The sequence below is a fragment of the Podarcis vaucheri genome (assembly GCF_965113315.1).
Source record: "Podarcis vaucheri genome assembly, chromosome: 5".
NCBI classification, from domain to species: Eukaryota; Metazoa; Chordata; class Lepidosauria; order Squamata; family Lacertidae; genus Podarcis; species Podarcis vaucheri.
Genome location: NC_138763.1, coordinates 9,830,584 through 9,851,784, shown reverse-complemented (window position 1 = coordinate 9,851,784; position 21,201 = coordinate 9,830,584). Strand labels below are relative to the sequence as shown.

The 21,201-nt window shown below is 43.3% G+C and overlaps 1 protein-coding gene across 1 annotated transcript in view; it reads right to left on the bottom strand.

The window, feature by feature from the left end:
- LOC309532938 (kininogen-1-like) overlaps positions 1 to 19,454 on the bottom strand; it is a gene marked incomplete at its 3' end in the record, with an annotated part of 20,468 nt that extends 1,014 nt beyond the window's left edge. Inside the window, exons 1-4 of the mRNA XM_082223729.1 lie at positions 19,051 to 19,454; positions 12,257 to 12,367; positions 3,811 to 3,895; positions 332 to 593 (exon numbers count right to left, since the gene is read on the bottom strand). Coding sequence (XP_082079855.1) covers positions 332 to 593; positions 3,811 to 3,895; positions 12,257 to 12,367; positions 19,051 to 19,239 — 647 coding nt within the window. The 5' untranslated portion in view covers positions 19,240 to 19,454. The remainder of the gene's footprint in view (positions 1 to 331; positions 594 to 3,810; positions 3,896 to 12,256; positions 12,368 to 19,050) is intronic.
- Positions 19,455 to 21,201: the final 1,747 nt, after the last annotated feature.

Below are 21,201 nucleotides of genomic sequence, written 5' to 3'. Positions count from 1 at the left end.
TCTGGAAGTCTGTTCGACTTCCAAGACATTCGGAAACCAAAGCATGGCTTCTGATTGGCTGCAAGAAGCTCCTGCAGCCAATCAGAAGCTATGGAAGCCCCGTCAGACGTTCGGCTTCCAAATGAACGTTCAAAAACCAGAACAGTCACTTCCGGTTTTGCGGCATTCGGGAGCCAAAACATTAGAGAACTAAGCTGTTCAAAAACCAAGGTATGACTGTATATGTTGTAAGCTGCCCACAGTGGCTGGTGAAACCCAGTCAGATGGGCAGGATATAAATTTAAAAATTTAAATTTTATTATTATTATCCCCTGAAGAGGGTGAGGCAGACCCTGAGGTCATGACACCAGCGTATGGAGACCCAGATAATGTCAAGGGGCGCATGACATTAGGTTCCCTCCACCCCAGACATATACAAACCTGACGCTGGGCTTTCACTATCTCTCCAGCTTCAAAAAGGTTTGGCATTCCGCTCTGGTTGTTGTGTAGCTGTATGGCGTGTCTCAAAATGGGCAGCAACTCCAAAATCTTGGTGGATATGGATTGCCAGCAGCCTAGGCATCCGGCATGCGCCCTGGTCACCTTGTCTGGGACTGAAGAACAAGCAAAACAAGGACAGCACTATGCCAGCTTCGGTAAGCTGGTACAATGCAGAAAGAAAGACATTTCCTGGGGGAAATAGTGCTTCAGGTAAGACATTCACAGTCGATGAACAACATTAAGAAAAATGTTCAACCCTCTTCCCTCAGTGCTGTGGTCCCAGTCTAATTGTGGCTGCTTTTACAGTAATCAAAATTTAAATAGAAGCAAGAGCCCAGTTCTCCAAAATGTAGGGCGCCTCCAAACCTCCCTTTTATTGCACATTCATGATGATTTGCGCTCATGATGGGATCTCAGTGGTCATACGTCACCCCACTTTTGCACCAGCAAAGCCTTAGGGGTGGGCAAACTGCTTAACATCCAGTCAATGCTTAACTTGCAATTGGTGCACATCCTGCAACGTCCTGCTGAAATCGTGTGACATTTCATATTGCAAACTTTCTGGCTTTGCCCTGCGTTTGTTGCGCTATTATAGTGCCTCCCGACAGTAGTAATGTGGTAGCTTTCAGGAAGCATAGCAGAAGAACTAACGATGCAGAATCAACCGACCATTAATGTATTATTATTGAGTCAGGAACATGTTGCGTAATACACCTGCCATAGAACACCAGTCAGAAGGACCCCTATGTACTGTACAGCTATAGTCCTGCGGGAGAAAATGAGCATGTGAAAACACTGCTTTTGTTTCATTTTGTTTGTTTTGTTATTCTGCTACATTGGGCTCCTATGGGAGGCAAGGGAAAATAAATACTACTCTTCTTCTTTGGCGATCACTCGTAGCCGAGTAAGATTGTCTTCCATAAAGGCTGTTCTCCAACTGGAGCGCTCGCAGGCCAGTGTTTCCCAGTTGTCAGTGTTTATACTACATTTTTTAAGATTTGCCTTAAGAGAATCTTTAAACCTCTTTTGTTGACCACCAGCATTACGCTTTCCATTTTTAAGTTCGGAATAGAGTAGTTGCTTTGGAAGACCATCAGGCACCCGCACAACATGACCAGTCCAACAAAGTTGATGTTGAAGAATCATTGCTTCAACACTGGTGATCTTTGCTTTTTCCAGTACACTTATATTAGTTCGCCTGTCTTCCCAAGTGATGTGTAAAATTTTTTGGAGACACCGTTGATGGAATCTTTCGAGGAGTTGGGGATGGTGTTTATAAGTGGTACTACTACTAATAATAAATTTATTTATGCCCCACCTTTTTAGCTGACAGGGACCCAAGGCAGCTTACAGATAATAAAAAACACAGGAGGTGAAGGACCAGAGAAATGGAGTCGAAGGCAGAGTAGTTCTGAGCACTGAACACAAATAGTCCATCGCTGGGCTTGAACATGGCAATTTTTATTTGATTAATGCTGTGCTGCAGCATTAATCAAACTGGCAACCTCCCCTTCTCTTGGTCCCCATGGCCATGTGAATTCATCCAGCTATTGACAACTGGGGTGCCATTTGAATAAAATATTGTGGGGGCCCGTGACACAATGCAGTCCCGCTTTGAATGGAAATGTCTCAAAACTTGGGGAGGCGGCCCCCTCAAATATTTTATTGTGGGGGCTGAAGCCCCCACAGTTCCTAGGAATTGGCTCCTGTGATTGACAAGGCACCCTGAACGTAGCAAATCCTATTCAATAGGCAATGGTGACACCTAGTTGTCACTGTTAAATGGTAGCTGTATGCGTTCTGCAGGGACACTTTCTGGCCCCGTTGTATCTGAAGAAATGTGAAAACTAGAAGTACCCTTCAATAGATTTGGAGGGTACTTCTAGTTTTCACATTTCTTCAGATACAACGGGGAACTTTCCCAGACTTTGGAATCAGAGCCGTATTTTCCGGCGGTGCACAGCGCATGTTAGATTTCAGCTTTCACAAAGGGGCCAGAAAGTGTCCCTGCAGAACGCATACAGCTACCATTTAACAATGACAACTAGGTGTCACCATTGCCTTATAAATGTGCTTGAGATTGAATTTAGAAGACTTGCTGGTAGGTAAAAATAAAGCCAAACAGCCATTCGCAGAACGGAGCTTAGCTAAGGTGCTTGCAAGCAGTTCAGGTTCTCAGCAACTGGGATTGCATTTGCACAGGCGCTACAACATAACTTGCCGCAGCGCTGCCACACGAAGCTGGAGTTGCAGCTCCAAGTTCAGTGCTAAATGGCTTTGACAAACCGTATTGCAAATCCTCAGGCCTCGGACACATCCAATGGGCATCGATTCTTCAGAGCTGGGCACTGCCCCCTCACATGTGTCCATCTGAGAATTTGGTAGGCTTCTGCTTCAGTCCTGCCAGCCTGGCCTTCAGTTCCTAGCCTTGTTTCTTAATTACCTCAACAAACCATAAATCTAAATGAAATATGTACATGTTGGGAAATATTAATGGGGGTCTTAGCCAGGCTTCCTTCTGCCTCAGGGTAAGTACTGGTAGCATATAGGTCTCAAATATATTCATAGACACACAAACCCCTTCAAATACACGGACCTATTGGCTGAATATCTCCATGTGGCCCATTTCTCAATTCCTATCTTGCTCCACATGTACTAAAGTAACCCATCATGAAATGGGCTCCTTTTAATTTAAGTAAATAGCATCTTAAAAAGCAGAGACATCACCTTGCCGACAAAGGTCCGTATAGTTAAAGCTATGGTTTTCCCAGTAGTGATGTATGGAAGTGAGAGCTGGACCATGAAGAAGGCTGATCGCCAAAGAATTGATGCTTTTGAATTATGGTGCTGGAGGAGACTCTTGAGAGTCCCATGGACTGCAAGAAGATCAAACCTCTCCATTCTTAAGGAAATCAGCCCTGAGTGCTCACTGGAAGGACAGATCCTGAAGCTGAGACTCCAATACTTTGGCCACATCATGAGAAGAGAAGACTCCCTGGAAAAGATCCTGATGTTGGGAAAGATGGAGGGCACAAGGAGAAGGGGACGACAGAGGACGAGATGGTTGGACAGTGTTCTCGAAGCTACCAGCATGAGTCTGACCAAACTGCGGGAGGCAGCGGAAGACAGGAGTGCCTGGCGTGCTCTGGTCCATGGGGTCATGACTAAACGACTTAACAACAACAACATAAAACCAAGCTTGGGGCTTTCATCTTTTCCTGGGGAGCATTTCTTTGCATTTATCAACATAGACCATTCTTCTGCCCATTCCTGGTCACTGTTTTCCTATTCGGTCAGTCTACTGTGTGCTAACTTAAAAATACCACCTACCAGTAATGTTAGTGCATTTCTGCAAAACGTTGGAATGTTCAGCGGAGTCATCGATGTGAACTTCAGCTTTACACTCGCCGGAGACCTACAAGGAGTGAGAAGGACAATGATTAGTGTTTACCAGACATAAAATTCCTCTTCCCTGGTAGTTACGCTGTTAGTTACTGCTAGAACTGTGCTTCAAAATTTGAAGACTTGCAAAATTCTGAGAAATGCAGCCCTGGGATTCTTTGGGAAGAAGGGCAGGATAGAAAGGGAAGCAGTCCCAGCCAAAGAAGACTGGCAAACCAAGTTAATGGACTATGCTAAAATGGCGAAATTAACTGGAAAGCTCAGAAATCAAGACGACAAGAAATTTAAAAAAGAATGGGAAATGTTTATAATATATTTGCAAAAGTATTGTAAACAGGTTAATGTACTGGCAGCATTTTAAGAACACTTGTAAGTATAGAGATAGTATAGGAAATTTGAGATAAAAAATAATTTGGAGTAGAAATGATATGCAGCTGAAAAGAAAAAATTAAGGAACCGTGTGTGTGTGTGTGTGTCACGGGATTCAGACAATCCCATTTTATGGAATTGATATTGTTTTCGTGTATATTTTTCTTTCTTTGTTGTTGTATTCGTTATTGTTTTTTATTTTCGTTATTTTTGTTGAAAATTTAATTAAAAAATTGTTAAAAAGGAAAGAAACTTGATGCATAACGGAATACCTGAAGAAGAATTAAGGCTTTGCAAGGTCCCTTCAGTCTGCCACTTTGGCTCAGCTCTGACCAAGGGCCAAACTGACTCAGATCAAGCTCTCAAATCAATTTGCAGGCCAACCTTAGTGCTAATCAGGGTTTAAAACTCTGATTAAACTTGTGGTCAGGAGTTGGGCAGGGGAAGAAGATGTGGCTTCACTTCCCCCACTCACAACTTTAATTACAGTTTTAAGCTGTGGTCTAAACTGCAGAGCCTAGGACTTGCCGATCAGAAGGTCAGCAGTTCGAATCCCTGCGACGGGGTGAGCTCCGGTTGCTCAGTCCCTGCTCCTGCCCACCTAGCAGTTCAAAAGCACGTCAAAGTGCAAGTAGATAAATAGGTACCACTCTGGCGGGAAGGTAAACGGCATTTCTGTGTGCTGCTCTGGTTTCGCCAGAAGCGGCTTAGTCATGCTGGCCGCATGACCCAGAAGCTGTTTGCGGACAAAACGTCGGCTCCCTCGGCCAGTAAAGTGAGATGAGCGCCGCAATCCTAGAGTCGTTCGCGACTGGACTTAACTATCTCAGGTCCCTTTACCTTTACCTTTTAAACATGTGGTTGGGTAGGGTTGCCATATTTCAAAAATTATTGAGCTTCTTTGGGTAATTTTAAGTTTTTGGAGCTGTTTCTGCTTTTCCCACCGTGTTGCCATACACCTGGGTTTTCCCTGACATTTTGCCGATTCAGGAAAATTCCCCCTTGACGCCATTTTTACATCCAAAATCCAGGACATGTCAGGAATTTTCCTGACGTATGGCAAGCCTATGATTGGGAGCTGGGAGGGGAAGATGGAGACACCGTAGATCTCCTTCCTCCTTCCTCCCTCCACTGCAGAGAGCAGGATCATACCTTCCAATCACCAGCTGGTGAATAGAGGGTTCAATCCTGCTGGATGTTGCTTTGCCAGTTCCCTGCGGCAAACACTGCAGAGGTTGTTTGTCTCTCCTTCTCCCCTCCCACCCAACTGTCCTTCCTTTTGGCAACCCCAGGTGATTGATCGAAAGCCATCTCAACTGGATTCAGCTGGAGCCCAGATCAACCTGATCTGGTGTGGGATTAGGGCTTCAGCTGAATCAGGGGCAGAGCCCTAATAATTACGCCCCGATCTGTGCATTAGTTTGGGCTACTAGATGTGATGGCTATTCTCTGCCTCTACGGTTGGAGGCAGTAATGCCTCTCAACAGCCATTGCTAGAAGCTGCAAGAAGGGAGGACTTCTGGGTTGGCGCCTCCAGTAATGGCGGAATTCGGGTCTGGCCGCCACGGCGAAGGCGGAGACCCACTAAAAATCACAGGCGGGTGAAGCCTGTGAACGTGGGATTCGGCTGGCACCTTTTGCACCTCCCCTACTCGTGGGGAAACCCGGTTTCGGGGATCCGGAGCGACGTGGGGTGAGCGGCGCGGTGCTTCGAATTGATTGCTTCTTCCACGGAGCGAAGCCGCATAGCTGTTGCTGGAGAGCACTGACTTTTTTCTGTGGACAATTTGATCTTAAAGCAACTACCCGTGAGTAGAGCAGAGAATTGGATTTTTAAACGTCTTAATTTGGTGTCGAAATGGGGAGATCCAAAACAGGAAGTCCACCTTCCCCCTTTGTAAATAGATTGAAGCAATGAATGCAAGCTGAAGTCGCAGGAAGTCTACTGTAAAGGACTAAATTAACATCGGTAAAAAATACTAAACCCCCCTTGGCGGCAGGAGAAGAGGGGGGAAAGTTTTGGACCGAATATACCTGCAGGAGAGAGCAAACAGAGTTAAAATACCACCGCTCCGATCCTGGAAACGGGCTGCCAGTAGGACTGACACGCCTTAGAATGCTTATTGACTGTGATTAGAACGTTCACTGACAGCTAGTTAAATAAGAGAAATACTTTGTTTCCATTGTCTCCGTCTGGGTTTAAAAAGAAGTAAAAGTAATTGAAAATTGAAACTAACTTTATTGTCTGGACTGTGTTTAAAAGGACCAATACAAATAGAAACTGTTTCCCTCTAGAGGAAGCCTTTGAAACTGTTACAAGAGCTGAGCTGGGGGAATTTCCAGCTGCAAGATAAAAAGCTGTGAGATTCTGGGAATGACCTTGAATCGGTTAAGAATGTCGACAGAAGAGGCCTTAGTGGTTGCATTAAGTAAGATAAATGACTCACTGGAACAGCTTAACAAGAAGGTGGATGTGGTAACTACCAAAATCGATAATTTGGGACAAAAAGTGAACATCAATACAGAAACTATTCAGAAATTGATACAGGAATCTACTTTGACATGGCAAACTGCGGAGAAGACCAGGGAGAAAGTTGCTGTTGTTGAACCTAAAGTAACACAACTGGAGAGAGAGAGAGAGAGTCCCAGCCTTACGGATGCAACTTGATGATCATAAGTTGATGCCTTTAATGATTGAATTTAAAGAAAATCAGATTTTGAGGATCAGAGCTCTACCTGAACTGGAGAAGGAAAGTTTGATAGATCCCCTTTGTAATGGGAATTAGGGGTTGCTTGTGCGTAAGTTGCCGCCACTCTCGGCGAGGTTGTCTGGAAAAACCTTTCCCTGGCTGGACAGTCCTGATTCTGCGTCCGTCTCAGTCACTGGCAGAATCCGTCAGTGGGCATTTCATGAACTTCTTCCAACATAAAAGTTCCTTGACGGATAGTCTCCGCCTAGCCTCCCTGCGCAGGGTGGGTGTGGGCAGTGGAGGACCAATGCTCTCCCCACTGGTCTCTGGCGAAGAGTCCTGGAGCCATCCCTCCGAAGCCCGCCTCTGCCCGCCTTTCTCCCTGGTGTAACACTGATTTCCTTCCCCGGTCACTGAATCCTCTCCTTTCCTGCTGGGACCTTCTCCAGCATCGCTCGGGAGCCCTTCCTCCACTCCTAACTGCGATGGCAGTTCCCTGACACCCTTACACAGGAACTTGCTGATTTTTGGGACCTGGACTTAGGTCAAGAAGAGATTAAAATTGTGAGGGCCTTCAGACTTGGAGAAATTTTGAAAGACGTCCCGAAATATCTTTTGGATCTTAGTTTTAACTATGGAGATTTGGCTGCCCTGTCGAGAAGGAATAAAATCATCTCTAGGTGGGAGTTTCTCCGAGATCTACTCTTCAGTCTCAAAGGAAGGAAAATAAAAATAAGATCAGTAGAAGACAAAGTAAAGTGCATGTATAAATATGAAGAAGACTTGCAGAAGGGACTTGGAAAAGACTTAAGAGCCTCGGACAGAAGATTACCAGGTTGATGGACTATATGGAATTGACTGGCAGAATCCGAGACCAGGGAGAAGAGACGGTGGAAGAAGATTGGAAAAAGTTTAAAGACTATTTATGAAAATATTGTAAAATTAATGAGCGCTAGAAAAATGATGGAATGAAACTATATGGCTTTAGTAGAAATGTTAGAAGGAATTAAGTACAAGTAGATTATTGGAGTATTAAAGGGAAAATAAGGTTAAAATATGTCAAGACAACTATAAGACAGAAAATAGAGGAAGATGGAAAGGAATTGCTGAAACAATTAATGGAAGTGGAATACAAAAAGGGAGGTGTGAGGAGGTTGTTGAAACAAGTGAATGTAAGATATGATATTGAAATGGTTTGATGTGTGTTCTAAATTGTTTTTGTTATGTCTTGCTTAGTTTATTGTGTTAGTGTTGTGTTGTGTTGTGTATACATTGTATTGTATGGTTTTTTTGTTTTTTTCATCTTTTTTCTTTCTTTTCCCTTCATTTTTTTCCTTTTTGTAATCTTTAAAAGTAATAAATATAATTTTTTTTAAAAAAAAAATAGAAGCTGCAAGAAGGGAGAGTATTTTTATGCTTGGCTCCTCCTTGCATGTTTTCAATAGTTTGGCCACTGTAAAAACCGAATGTTGGACTGGATAGGCCACTGGCTTATCCAGCAGATTCTTCTTCTATTCCTATGGCAGCTAGACTGGTGACTGGGAGCGGCCGCTGAGACCATATAACACTGGTCCTGAAAGACCTCCATTAGCTCCCAGTACGTTTCTGAGCACATTCCAAATTGTTGGTGCTGACCTTTAAAGCCCTAAACCAGGCTTCCTCAACCTCAGCCCTCCAGATGTTTTGAGACGACAATTCTCATCATCCCTGACCACTGGTCCTGCTAGCTGGGGATCATGGGAGTTGTAGGCCAAAAATATCTGGAGGGCCGAGGTTGAGAAAGCCTGCCCCAAATGGCCTTGGCCCAGTATATCTGAAGGAGTGTCTCCACGCCCATCGTTCAGCCTGGACACTGAGGTCCAGCACTGAGGGCCTTCTGGCGGTTCCCTCCCTGAGAGAAGCAAAGATACAGGGAACCAGGCAGAGGGTCTTCTCGGTGGTGGCGCCCACCCTGTGGAACGCCCTCCCATCAGATGTCAAGGAAATAAAACAACTATCTGACTTTTACAAGACATCTGAAGGGAAGTTTTTACTGCTTGAGGTTTCATTGCGTTTTAATATTCTGTTGGGAGCCACCCAGAGTGGCTGGGGAGACCCACCCAGAAGGGCAGGGTATAAATAATAATTTATTATTATTATTATTATTATTATTATTATTATTATTATTATACAATTTAGGTCATTTTTGTTTAAAAAAGTGGACTGAATAAAAATCTTTCCCCATCTCTAGTTGCCGTTGACTTTTAACTAATGTTTCAAAATTATTCTATAGCCCTCTATTTTATTATTGTTTCAGGGTGTGTTCAAACATCGCCTCAGTTGCCTTCAGGCAGACTATGTGTAAATGGAAAACTAGGTGAATAATTTAGGGATGATATTTGAAGCTGATTTAGCCAACTCCTTCTTTGGAAACTATCATTTGTTAATGTTCTCATCCAGAACTAAGCAGGCGTTCTTTACCCAAAACGATATCCTGAGGTGATATCGTGTGATTTGTTTCCGAAAAGGATTAATCTCACATTGAAAGTCAGTTGAAAGCACGTGATAAAGGAAAATTGATCATATAATGGATCAGTGGTTGCAAATGTGGTTTTTTTTAATCCATTGTGGGTGGTTTCATTTATTTATTTATTAAAAAGATTAATGTTTGCTGGAGAACTGCTTAACCGTAATTCACGAATGAATGACAAAGTACTTTGAAGCAGGGATAATCTTGCCTAGTTATTTGAAAAAAAAACACCCTGTGTGGATGTAGTCTGATGTAGTGCTAATGGCGAATATATTGATCCCTGTAAAGATGGAATTAGCATGGAAATGAATCTCTGGGTTTTTCAGCAGTAAATATATCAATAGTAGCACTACAATATAGCAGTTGGTAGGATTTTTTTTTTTGCTCTCGCGGATCAGCTTTCTGATGTACACAAGCCCTTATTCCACACTGAGCTTCCCTTAGGCATCTGGTTGGCCAACGCAAGAGCCTCTGGTCGGATCCAGCAAGCGCTTCTCTTCCATTTCCATCTTGGAAACTGCTGTTATGTCTATTGACATTAGGTATGTGTCCTTCAGACGCTGGTGAGTTGTTGTTTGTTGTTTAGTCGTTTAGTCGTGTCCGACTCTTCTTGACCCCATGGACCAGAGCACGCCAGGCACTTCTGTCCTCCACTGCCTCCCGCAGTTTGATCAAACTCATGTTTGTAGCTTCAAGAACACCATCCAACCATCTCATTCTCTGTCGTCCCCTTCTCCTTGTGCCCTCCATCTTTCCCAACATCAAGGTCTTTTCCAGAGAGTCTTCTCTTCTCATGAGGTGGCCAAAGTCTTGGAGCCTCAGCTTCAGGATCTGTCCTTCCAGTGAGCACTCAGGGCTGATTTCCTTCAGAATGGAGAGGTTTGATCTTCTTGCAGTCCATGGGACTCTCAAGAGTCTCCTCCAGCACCATAATTCAAAAGCATCAATTCTTCAGCGATCAGCCTTCTTTATGGTCCAGCTCTCACTTCCATACATCACTACTGGGAAAACCATGGTGAGTTGTACATACAAGCAAAGGGTCATACACACTGTAGTTTGCATGCTTGGGCAACCAACAGAATTTCATCATTGGAATCCCTGCTAAAGATGTCGGTGCGGTTAAAAAACCAGAAGCTCTCCTGTTGGGAATACTGGATAATGAAATTAGTAAAAAAGATGTGAAATTAGTTTTGTATGCAGTAACAGCAGCCAGAATTTTGCTGGCACAGAAATGGAAACAGGAAGAGATGCCCACGAAAGAAGAATGGAGGAGGAAACTGATGGAATACGCAGAAATGGACAGATTGACGGGGAGAATTAGGAACCGACGTGACCAGAGATTCTCCGAGGACTGGAAGAAATTTACAGAGCATATCAAAAATTTCTGTGATGAGCAAATAACGTTCGTTGGCTTTCAAGAAGCTCTGTGAAATTACTGTTAGAAATATTGTTTTAAAAATATGATGTGATTAAGAGTATTTGAGTGCAATATAATATTGGGAAATGTGAGACGAGGATAAAAAATAAACGGAAAATTATCAGACAAGCTGAGGGAAGTTCTGGAAAAAAGGGTTTAAGTTAAAAATGGATGTATAATTTTGTAAAAATGTTTTTTAATGGAAAATCTAATAAAAATATTTATTTAAAAAATAATAATAAAGATGTTGGTGCGACCTGTACCCAGAGCACAGTTCTCCCATGTTCTGTGTAAATCATTTCCACATGGGCGCTCCTGCATGTTGGGATACTGCCGGGGAGACGGGGGCATCAGGCAGCCCCCAGCTGGCTCTGGACGATCACCGGACTCCCGTGGAACAACATCAGTCAGTCAGCGACACGAGCCTCAGATACGTTCCGAAACCCGTGCACACTCTGTCAGCAGAGTGTATAAATCATCCACAATGGAAGAGGCAGACAAAGAGAGTTGTGCCAGCATCAGTTACAGCATTTATTCAGCGTAGGCCAGGAACAAAGGAAAACATGACTGCTTGCCTTTGTGTCCAGCAAAAACAGCCGCATAGCAAAAGCAACACGCAACGGAAGTTCCCAGCAGACAGTGCTGCCAGTAAACAGGCATGTGATACACAAACGTCATGCCTGTACCCTTTTAAGGTGGAATGGAACTATATCCTAACACTGAATACCCTCCAACTTCCCGCTGATGAAAATTAGGATGCTTGGTTTTTTGGTCTCCAGTTTTCGTGGAAACCAGAGGATTCCCTCAAGAACATGAGACACCCCAAAAACGATAGCCCTTTGGCCCGGCACTCTGGCGCAGATCCGCTGACTTGCACCACAGCATGAGACCAATAAAATACAGTGGTGCCTCGCAAGATGAAAAGAATCCATTCTGTGATTCTCTTCATCTAGCGGTTTTTTCGTCTTGCGAAGCAAGCCCATTGACGGATTAGCGGATTAGCGCTATTAGCGGCTTTTAGCGGCTTATCTGCTGATCGGATCAGCTGATAAGCGGCTTAGCGGCTTAGAAAAAGGGGGGGGAGGGGAAAAAACCAGCAGGAACTCGCAAGACATTGTCATCTTGCGAAGCAAGCCCATAGGAGATTTGTTTTGCGAAGCACCTCCAAAACGGAAAACTCTTTCGTCTAGCGAGTTTTCCGTCTTGCGAGGCATTCGTCTTGCGGGGCACCACTGTAAAATAAAATGGGCGTCTTTTGGTCTGATCCAATCAGAAATCGGGACTGTTTAGCGGTATGCGCCTGTGTCTGTTGCCCTCTCCTGTAGCACCTTCCCACCACGTTTGTGCTAAATTATACATACATTTTAGAGAGAAAATAGAGATACTTACTCCCTCCGATAATAGCATGAATTCGCAGTTTTGCCAGGGAGTCGCATCTCCAGCAACGCAAGAGGTTTTCTTTAGCTGATATGTCACAATGTAATTTTGGCCAGGGCCTGGCTGAAGAAAACATTTATGTAAGTGCTCATCATTTCCACAGCGAGCCAGGAAGATCGTTTTCAGAAGGATTTCTTAATGACTTATTAATATGTGCAGCATTTTAAATGAGGCCTATTCCCCAGGATCATAAATGACCAGGCTCTTCTCTGCTGGAAACCAATTTTCCTAAAAGTGTGCAAGAAATTTTGTTTGGTAGACAGTATATTCTCAGCTTTTTCTTTTCTTTTTTTTACATTTTTCTCATTTTAAATGTTTCTGTTCAGAATACTTCAGTGCTTTTGTTCAACCAGTGGTAGACAAATTGAAATCACTACACCTAAATATCCCAAGAGGGAGTTGCATAGTAAAATGAATATTTAAATCAGCTTTCTACATGGGGCCCTTCAGATGTTTTTGACCACTGATCTCCTCATCCCTGACCATTGACCATGCTAACTGGGGAAGATGGCCCTAGAGTCTAAAAAAACCACATGGCTTCAGTTTAGAGGAGGTTGATAAAGACTTTCCCAATCAAATTAAATATCAAAATAGAATTACCATATATCAAACACATACCCTGTGCCACTACCCTTGGATCAATATTCATGAAAATTAAGTAAATACCCCAAATTCTTCACTGTATTTAGTTTTGAACTGTTTTCGGTACAGTGGTACCTTGGTACTCGAACACCCCGGCTCCCAAACGCCACAAACCCAGAATTAAGTCTTCCGGTTTTTCAGAAGCTGAACATCTAACACAGCTTAGGTTATTGTATTTTAGTGTTTTGTTGGAAGCCGCCCAGAGCGGCTGGGGAAACCCAGCCAGATGGGCGGGGGTATAAATAATAAATTATTATTATTATTATTATTAGCTTCCGCTTGAGTTCATTAAGCTCCTGCAGCCAATCGGAGGCTGCGCCTTGGTTGCTGAACAGTTTCGGGAGTTGAACGGACTCCTAGAATGGATTAAGTTTGAGAACCAAGTTTAAATTGTTGTAGCCTGCATTGGGACCCTGATGCTGAAGGGTCTCACAAACCACCTTCTTTTTCTCCTCCCCTCTATAGCTTCTTTGCAAACACCTGCCCACCATCTGCTCTAGAGGGTTGGGGAGATCCTCCAGAGCAGATTTTGGGTGTGCAAAGAGGACTTGGAGGTGGAAGAAGTATCTAAAACCCTTTTATCATTGTTTTCCGCAAGCCTAATCCGGACATACGATTCAGTCGCCTATGCTTGTTTTGAAGGTGCTGCCAATTTCATCTGTGTTTTAAGCTTGTGTCCAGCTCGTTTTTACTCAAAGCAAACCCAGTGAAATTAATGTGCCTGAGTTGTGTGCCACAGTCAAAACCAGCAGGACATATAGACGATTTCTCTTAGTAAGCTGGAAGTTGTCTGCGGTTAAGCAGGGTGGTGGTGGGAGCACCGATAGCAGCTCCCATTCTGTTCATAGAATCGTAGAATGCAGCACTTCATCAAAATTCAAATTCAAAATGTACCCACTGGTCCAAAAAGGTTGGTGCCCCCTGCCGTAAGGCCTAGTTTTTTGAAAACGGCAAATGAAGTGATAAACCCGTGTTTAGGTAGCCCCATTGCATATCATAGCCTGATGCTAAATCACTTTGGAATGCCTTATGGGAAGCAATTTGCAGATGAAATAAATAATATACACTTCTCTTTAAAGAAAAAATCCTCTACACATAAGAAAGAAGATGACAGCACATGCCAAATCGTAGCATATATCAGATGTATTCAGATATCTCTTGGAGGTTTTATTGTTTTGCCTGGTAATTCCCTGGCACTTAAGATCAGAGCCCATAATTTCTGAATTCCTGTTTTTAGCTCTATCATCTATCTATCTATCTATCTATCTATCTATCTATCTATCTATCTGATGCTGTTTTTAATGTGTCATTTTTGTATACCGCTTACAGATTTTTTAAAAATATTAAGCACTTCAAATAAATAAATATTTTTGCTTTCACAACAGGACTTTCCCTTCCTCTCCTCTCTGTGCCCTCTCCCCCAATCTGCTCCAGAGGGTCCCTCAATCCTCTGGAACAGATATTGATTGTGCATGGGGGGAGCTGTGTGAGAGAGGAGTTGCACAAGCAGAAGTGTGTTGCACGTGTGAAACGGCAGAATCGGACACAACACCCAGACTCATTAACTCAACTGCAGTAATTTGTGCCGAGTTAACACAGAAGCAACAGAATGAAACTAGACCTAGCACACTGCTGTGTTTCTCTGCTACATGCCATGAAACAGCCTTTTCAGCTAAGCATTCTTTGAACTGTTGTCCAGAAGCTGCAAAGCAGAGCAAACATTTCATAAATGAAAGGTAACTAATGGGAATATTTAACCTCTGTAAACAAAGCTAGCTCTTCAGCCGACGTGTTGTGAACTTTCCAAGCAGAAGACTTGTTCCAAATTCTGCTGCGGTCGACGCACTGTGTGATCTACAGCTGCATCCAGACTTGCACTTGCCCCCCCGCAACATCAATATTTGGCTCCTTTGATAAAGCTACGTGCTGTTTTCTCCTACGATGGCGAGCCCTACCCACTGTGCTTGAAACCAGAGTGACACCGGTCACTTGTACAAGCAAGCTTTTATGCTTAATTAGTCCATCAATAATAGATGGGTTTGAACGATCCATTTAAGAAATGCCAGCAGGGCAGCAATGCCTATATTCTAGAATAAATTAAGGATGGATGGATAGATAGATAGATGATAGATGATAGATGATAGAAAGATGATAGATAGATATAGATAGATGATAGATAGCTAGATAGCTAGCTAGCTAGCTAGATAGATATAGATGATGGATAGATAGATAGATAGATGATAGATAGATGATAGATGATAGATAGCTAGATAGCTAGCTAGCTAGATAGATAGATATAGATGATGGATAGATAGATAGATGATAGATAGATGATAGATGATAGATAGATAGATAGATATAGATGATAGATAGATGACAGATGACAGATGACAGATGACAGATGATTGATGATAGATGATAGATAGATAGATAGATAGATAGATAGATAGATATGAGCCAAATTTCTCCTATGTTAGCATCAACTTCAGCTCAAAAAACCATTTTAATTTCAGTACAGTGGTACCTCGGGTTAGGTACTTAATTCGTTCTGGAGGTCCGTTCTTAACCTGAAATTGTTCTTAACCTGAAGCACCACTTTAGCTAATGGGGCCTCCTGCTGCTGCCACGCCGCTGGAGCACGATTTCTGTTCTCATCCTGAAGCAAAGTTCTTAACCCAAGGTACTATTTCTGGGTTAGCGGAGTCTGTAACCTGAAGCATCTGTAAACTGAAGCATCTATAACCCGAGGTAGCACTGTATTACTGTAGAACCCCAAAGCATGTAATTTCATGGGAAGCAAAGTTCAGCTAGAAGCAGCCACCTTGGTATGTCGTTCAGAAGTGTCACAAATGAGTGGGATTATTGGAGTCCCTCTCACAATAACAAAGAACTTGGGGTCATTCAGAGAAACTGATCTGCAGCAATTTGGTCTTACAATAAGAAGCAATTCATCACACAGTGCTTGTGGAATTCCATCCCACAATGCTGCAGCGACTATTTCTAATGCGGACTCAAATTACTTACTTATTTACAATATTAATAGAAAGCTACCCAAAGACATGGTCCTTGGGGGCAGCTCCTGGCACGAAATGTCAGAATACAATTAAAAACGCAGTGCAAAAATACCATAGCATTGCAGCACTGCGGTGCTGAGCAGAGAAAAACGTAAAAGCAGATCAATGGACAGCATGTGAAAACAGTACCTCACGATACTAAAATCACAGATTTGTTAAAATCTCAGGTTTTCTGTTTTTTAAAAAGCTAGGGAATAATTTTTAAAAGTCTTCACCTAGCACCAAAATGACCATAAATGGTAGTACCAAGCGAGCAAGCCTCTCTGGGAAGGACATTCTGATCTAAAACATATGTAAAGGGAAGGTAAGTAAAGTCATTGGAACTTTTTGTCTTTAAAACACTCACTCACATAGGCCTAGAAACATTGATTTTATTCTGTGAGACCCCCCGGTATCGGGCGGTATATAACCCCCCCTTTTAAACTTTATTGCAAAACAATTTACATATAACAACACAGACAAACAAAGCCAACACCTCAATGACAAAGACTCTCCTCCTGCAAAAGAGGGGAGTGGTTGTGGGCGGGAGCCGGTCTCCGCCTCAAGCAGGGGGCATTAGCCCCCTGCCTCCCACTCACCTGGCTGGCGCCCATGACCATGGACAGGCACCCAACCAGGTGCCTCCAAGGGGGCATGAACGGCAGCGTAAATTGCGGTGGCGCCAGCCACCCAGCCTCACTCTTCGTCGTCCCGTTGCGAGTCACCCACCCTCCACTCCCTTAGAGCTCAGGGTCTCAGTTTTCTTTTGGCCTTGCTATGGACCTTAGGTTGGTCGCCCTGGTTGTCCGGGGGGACTGGTAGGAATTTTTCCATTTGGCATTAGGCTTTTTGGTTTTTTCGCCTACCTCGTAGCAATCGTCACAACTTTCATGGTATTGGTAGGTAGGTTAGGCATTGGAATAATGTGTTGTGGTGTGTGGAAGGGCTAGGTGTGGCCATCGCCTACGCCTTCAATTTTTGGGTATTCCGTTAAAGGAATCCGGCGGTCGTGTATTCTGTCCAATGCCTGCGTGGCGGGGGTCCATGGCACGACCCTCGGTGACATCAGGGGAGATCTTATAGTTGGATTAGCATCAACAGACTCCACCTACTGGTGAATAACCCCCCTTTTAGATTCACCCCTCTTCAAGTGGGTGGAGTCAGCTGACGTAATCCAATGCCTAAGCCAATTCACTTGCTGTAATCAATAAAGTTGTGGCCTTTTCTTGCCCATTAACCTTATATCACGTGCCCTTGTGTTTTCATTCCACTATGTGGGGATCGGGTCCTCGAACCACAACTAAACATTAATGAACAACATATCATCTAACATCACACACACTTTTGACTTCCGATTCACCTCATTGTGTTTTCTACATATTCTTAAACTTTACGCATTTCCTGTTATATCTGTTACATATCCAGAATTTTTTCTACATTTATAGCTTTCCTTAATATTCAAGATTCAGTCTAGACCTGTCAGGAGATTTGCATTTTCACAATATTGTTTTAGATATTCTTTAAATGTTATCCATTCTTTACGCACTTTCTGGTTTGAGTTTCCTCTCATTCTCCCAGTCATCTTTGCAAGTTCCAAGTATTCTATCATCTTCACCTGCCAGTCAAGCTTTGTAGGAATTGAGTCACATTTCCAATTTTTTGCTACTAAAATTCTAGCCGCCATAGTTGCATACATAAAGTTGGTTCTGATTTTTTTTTGGATTTCAGTGGACATAATGCCTAACAAAAAGGTTTCTGGTTTTTTTGGAAGGAGAATTTAAAGATCTTTTTGAGTTTGTTGTATATTATATCCAAAAAATTCTCGTATCCTCACACAGTCCCACCACATGTGCATGAAGGTACCACCCCCCTTTTTAAATCTCCAACAAACATTTGAGGTTTTTTTAATACATTTTGGCCAGTTTGCCAATATAACTTCAATTAATAATAATAATACAGTGGTACCTCCAGTTGCAAATGGGATCCGTTCCGGAGGTCCGGTCAGATCCCGAGGTTTCCGCAACCTGAGGACCGCTTCTGCGCATGTGCGCGTGGCGAAACCTGGTCAAATACTTCTGGGTTTGCCGCTTTCACATCCTGAAGATTACGTAACCAAAGGGTTACATAACTGGAGGTATTACTGTAATAATAACAATGTAATCTGGGCCTAGAGCAGAGACAGTAGTGGATGCTGATGCTCACTTGACCTTTAACTGGTCACACTGATGCCTTAGAGGAGGAGAGGCAGCAATGAGATTGACACTGGAGCCAGTCTGGCACTTCTTGCCATTATACTTGGACCGTGCCACCCTCCCTGCTGCCTTGCCCTCCCCCCACTCTTGCCACCCTCTTTATAATGCTAAAACTAAGTACTGCTGCCTTGCCCTCCCTCCACTCTTGCCACCACTCTTTATAATGCTAAAACTAAGTACTACCTCCCAGTAAACAGCAACCATTCAACTTATGGGTGGTCCTTTGAGCACTGCCATCCCACCGCACAATCGTCAGCTACCGAGTGGAGGTATTAATCAAATTGTGAGAGGTGCTTAAAAAAAGGACTAAAGGTTTAGAAAAAGACAAAACTGGGAAAGCACCCCTCCGCCTTGCTGGGGAGCGGTGTTCCCGGAATTTCTGGCTTTACGCATTTTTGTGTACTTGCATGGACCCACGGAACCGGACCCTCATGTAAGTTGCAAGTTACCAGCATAAAACTCTGTGGGTGAACACTTTCTGAAGTCCGGCGTGAGCTCTATGCAGTGATAATTATTAATACAACTGAAATATTCAGTAAACGGAGTCGTAATTGGTGCTCATTTAATTTTATACTAGTTAGAGTGCTTCAATATTAAGGAGAGAGAGAGAGAACTATATGAGAGCAGCAACAATAGGAGAGAGAGAAAATTAGCACTCCTGACTCATGAGCAATGTCCCCTCCTGCAACCGATTCCATTGATTTGTAGGAAATGTCTTCTTGTAGAACAAATTAATAGTCCTTGCATGAGAAGATTAATAATCAGAGATGATTTTTCTGCTGTTCCAGAGTTTACTTACTGTTTTGCTGGCATCAAGGACTACACTGAGTGCATATTTGTTGCCACTAGCTATGCCTCGATTCAGTTCCTTCAGGGCTAGATCCACAGCGTTAAAGACCCCAGGATCATCGCAGTCTACCTTCTGGCCTTGGAGAGGGCTGGCATGGCAGCAGCAGAAGGCGAAGGCTAACAGAATGAAGAGTCCCATGTCCAGGCGAGGAAGAAGGTCCTGAAACCTGGGGAGAGGGAAAGGGAGAGAAAAGACTCTCCAAAAGCCTGACGGGGAAATGCCTTGCTGTGGAAGACTGGAACAGCCTTCTTTTGATTTAAGGTAATCAAGCAAAAGCAAAAAGAGGGCAGGAGGGCTTGATGGACTCTTGTCGCTTCCTGTGTACAGTGCAAACAACCTTTTGGGTTTATCCAAACATCTGCTGTTTTCTTTTTAAAGAGGCAGCCCTGCGCTGTGATGACACCACGTTTGTTCACCTGCCGCTCTGGTTACAGGGCGAACCTCAGGATGTCAGGGTCAGAACAAAGATTACCAGTTCTAGGTCATGTTTTGTACGCCCTAGAACATTCTGCAGTCTTACGGTGAATATGCCAATTTCAAAACTTAGATGCATACAGAGAAAGCTCAGGAAAACAAGCCAAGAGGCCCTGTTCCAGCCCCCAAAGGGGACCTTTCCCCCTCTGTAACACCATCCTTCAGAGAATGCAAGTTTGCCAAGGAGGTGAGAACCAAGAAAATGACTTAGGGGAGAGATGCAGGTCCCTGGCGGCATAGGCAGTCACTGTGGGATGCTTTGCCCTGAGATACACACCTGGCACCTGTTTACCTTGGCATTTGCTTGTTTATTTCGCTAAAATTTGAAGGCTGCTTGATTGCAACAAAACTTCTGAGTGGTTTATAATATTACAATGATCAATAAAACCAGTTTGTTTAAAATGATTAAAAAACAAACTAAACTAGAAGCATTTAAAGATAATTGAAATTAACAGCAAAAGAGATTAAAACACTTCTCCAAGTAGGCCGACAATGTTTTAAACAGGTGCCTAAAAGAGTCAAGGGGAAGGCACCTGCCTGTTTTCAATCGACAGGGAGTTCCAAAGTGTAGATTCTGCTGCAGTAAAGTACGGATTACTTAAAACTGCAGAATGAATATTTGCACCTGTAACAGTGCCAGTTCTTCAGATCAAAGCAGTTGCACGGTCCCATATGGGTAAGGCAATCTCATAAGTAAACTGATCCCCAAATGTGAAGGGCTGTATATACGAAGAAGCAATAGTAGCAACTTGCTGCAGAAAACAGAATTGGAATTCAAGATAAGCTTAACAGATTGGAGAACTGAGCCCAAACAAACAGAATGAATTTCAATAGGGACAAGTGTAAGGTTCTGCACTTAGGCAAGATAAAACCACCAGCACAAATACAAGAAGGGAGACACCTGGCTTGCCATGTGAAAAGGATCTAGGGATCTTAGTAGAACACAAACTTAACATGAGTCAGCAGTGTGATGCAGCGGCAAAAAAAGAGAAAAAGCCTCAGGCTATTCCAGGCTGCATCAACAGAAGTATAGTGTCCCGATCAAGGGAAGTCATAGTAACGCTCTTTTCTGCCTTGGTCAGACCCCACCTAGAATACTGTGTCCAGTTGTGGGCACCACAATTTAAGAAAGATATTGATACGCTGGAATGGGCACAAAGGAGGGCAACCAAGATGATAAAAGGTCTGGAAACCAAGGCGTATGAGGAACAGTTGAAGTTGCTGGGTATGCTTGGCCTGGATAAGAGGAGACTGAGAGGAGATATGATAGCCATCTTCAAATATCTAAAGGGTTGTCATATGGAAGATGGAGCGAGCCATCCTGGATTCTGCACTCATCATCTGACGCCCTTCTTCATGTGCCTCCTTCACATGAGGTTCAGAAGGTGGCAACACTCGACTGGCGCCTTCATTATATATTTTTAGGTGCCTGGCGAAAACGTTCCTCTTCAGCCAGATTAATATTCTACAGGCTATTAAATGTGGGAAGGGTGTGTGTGTTATTATTGTGCTGTTCCGTTTTATTTATTCTCGTGTTTTCATCCTGTATTTTATTCTGTGAACTGTCCTGAGATCTTATGATGAAGGCTGATATATAAATCAAATAAAACCAACAAACCAAACATA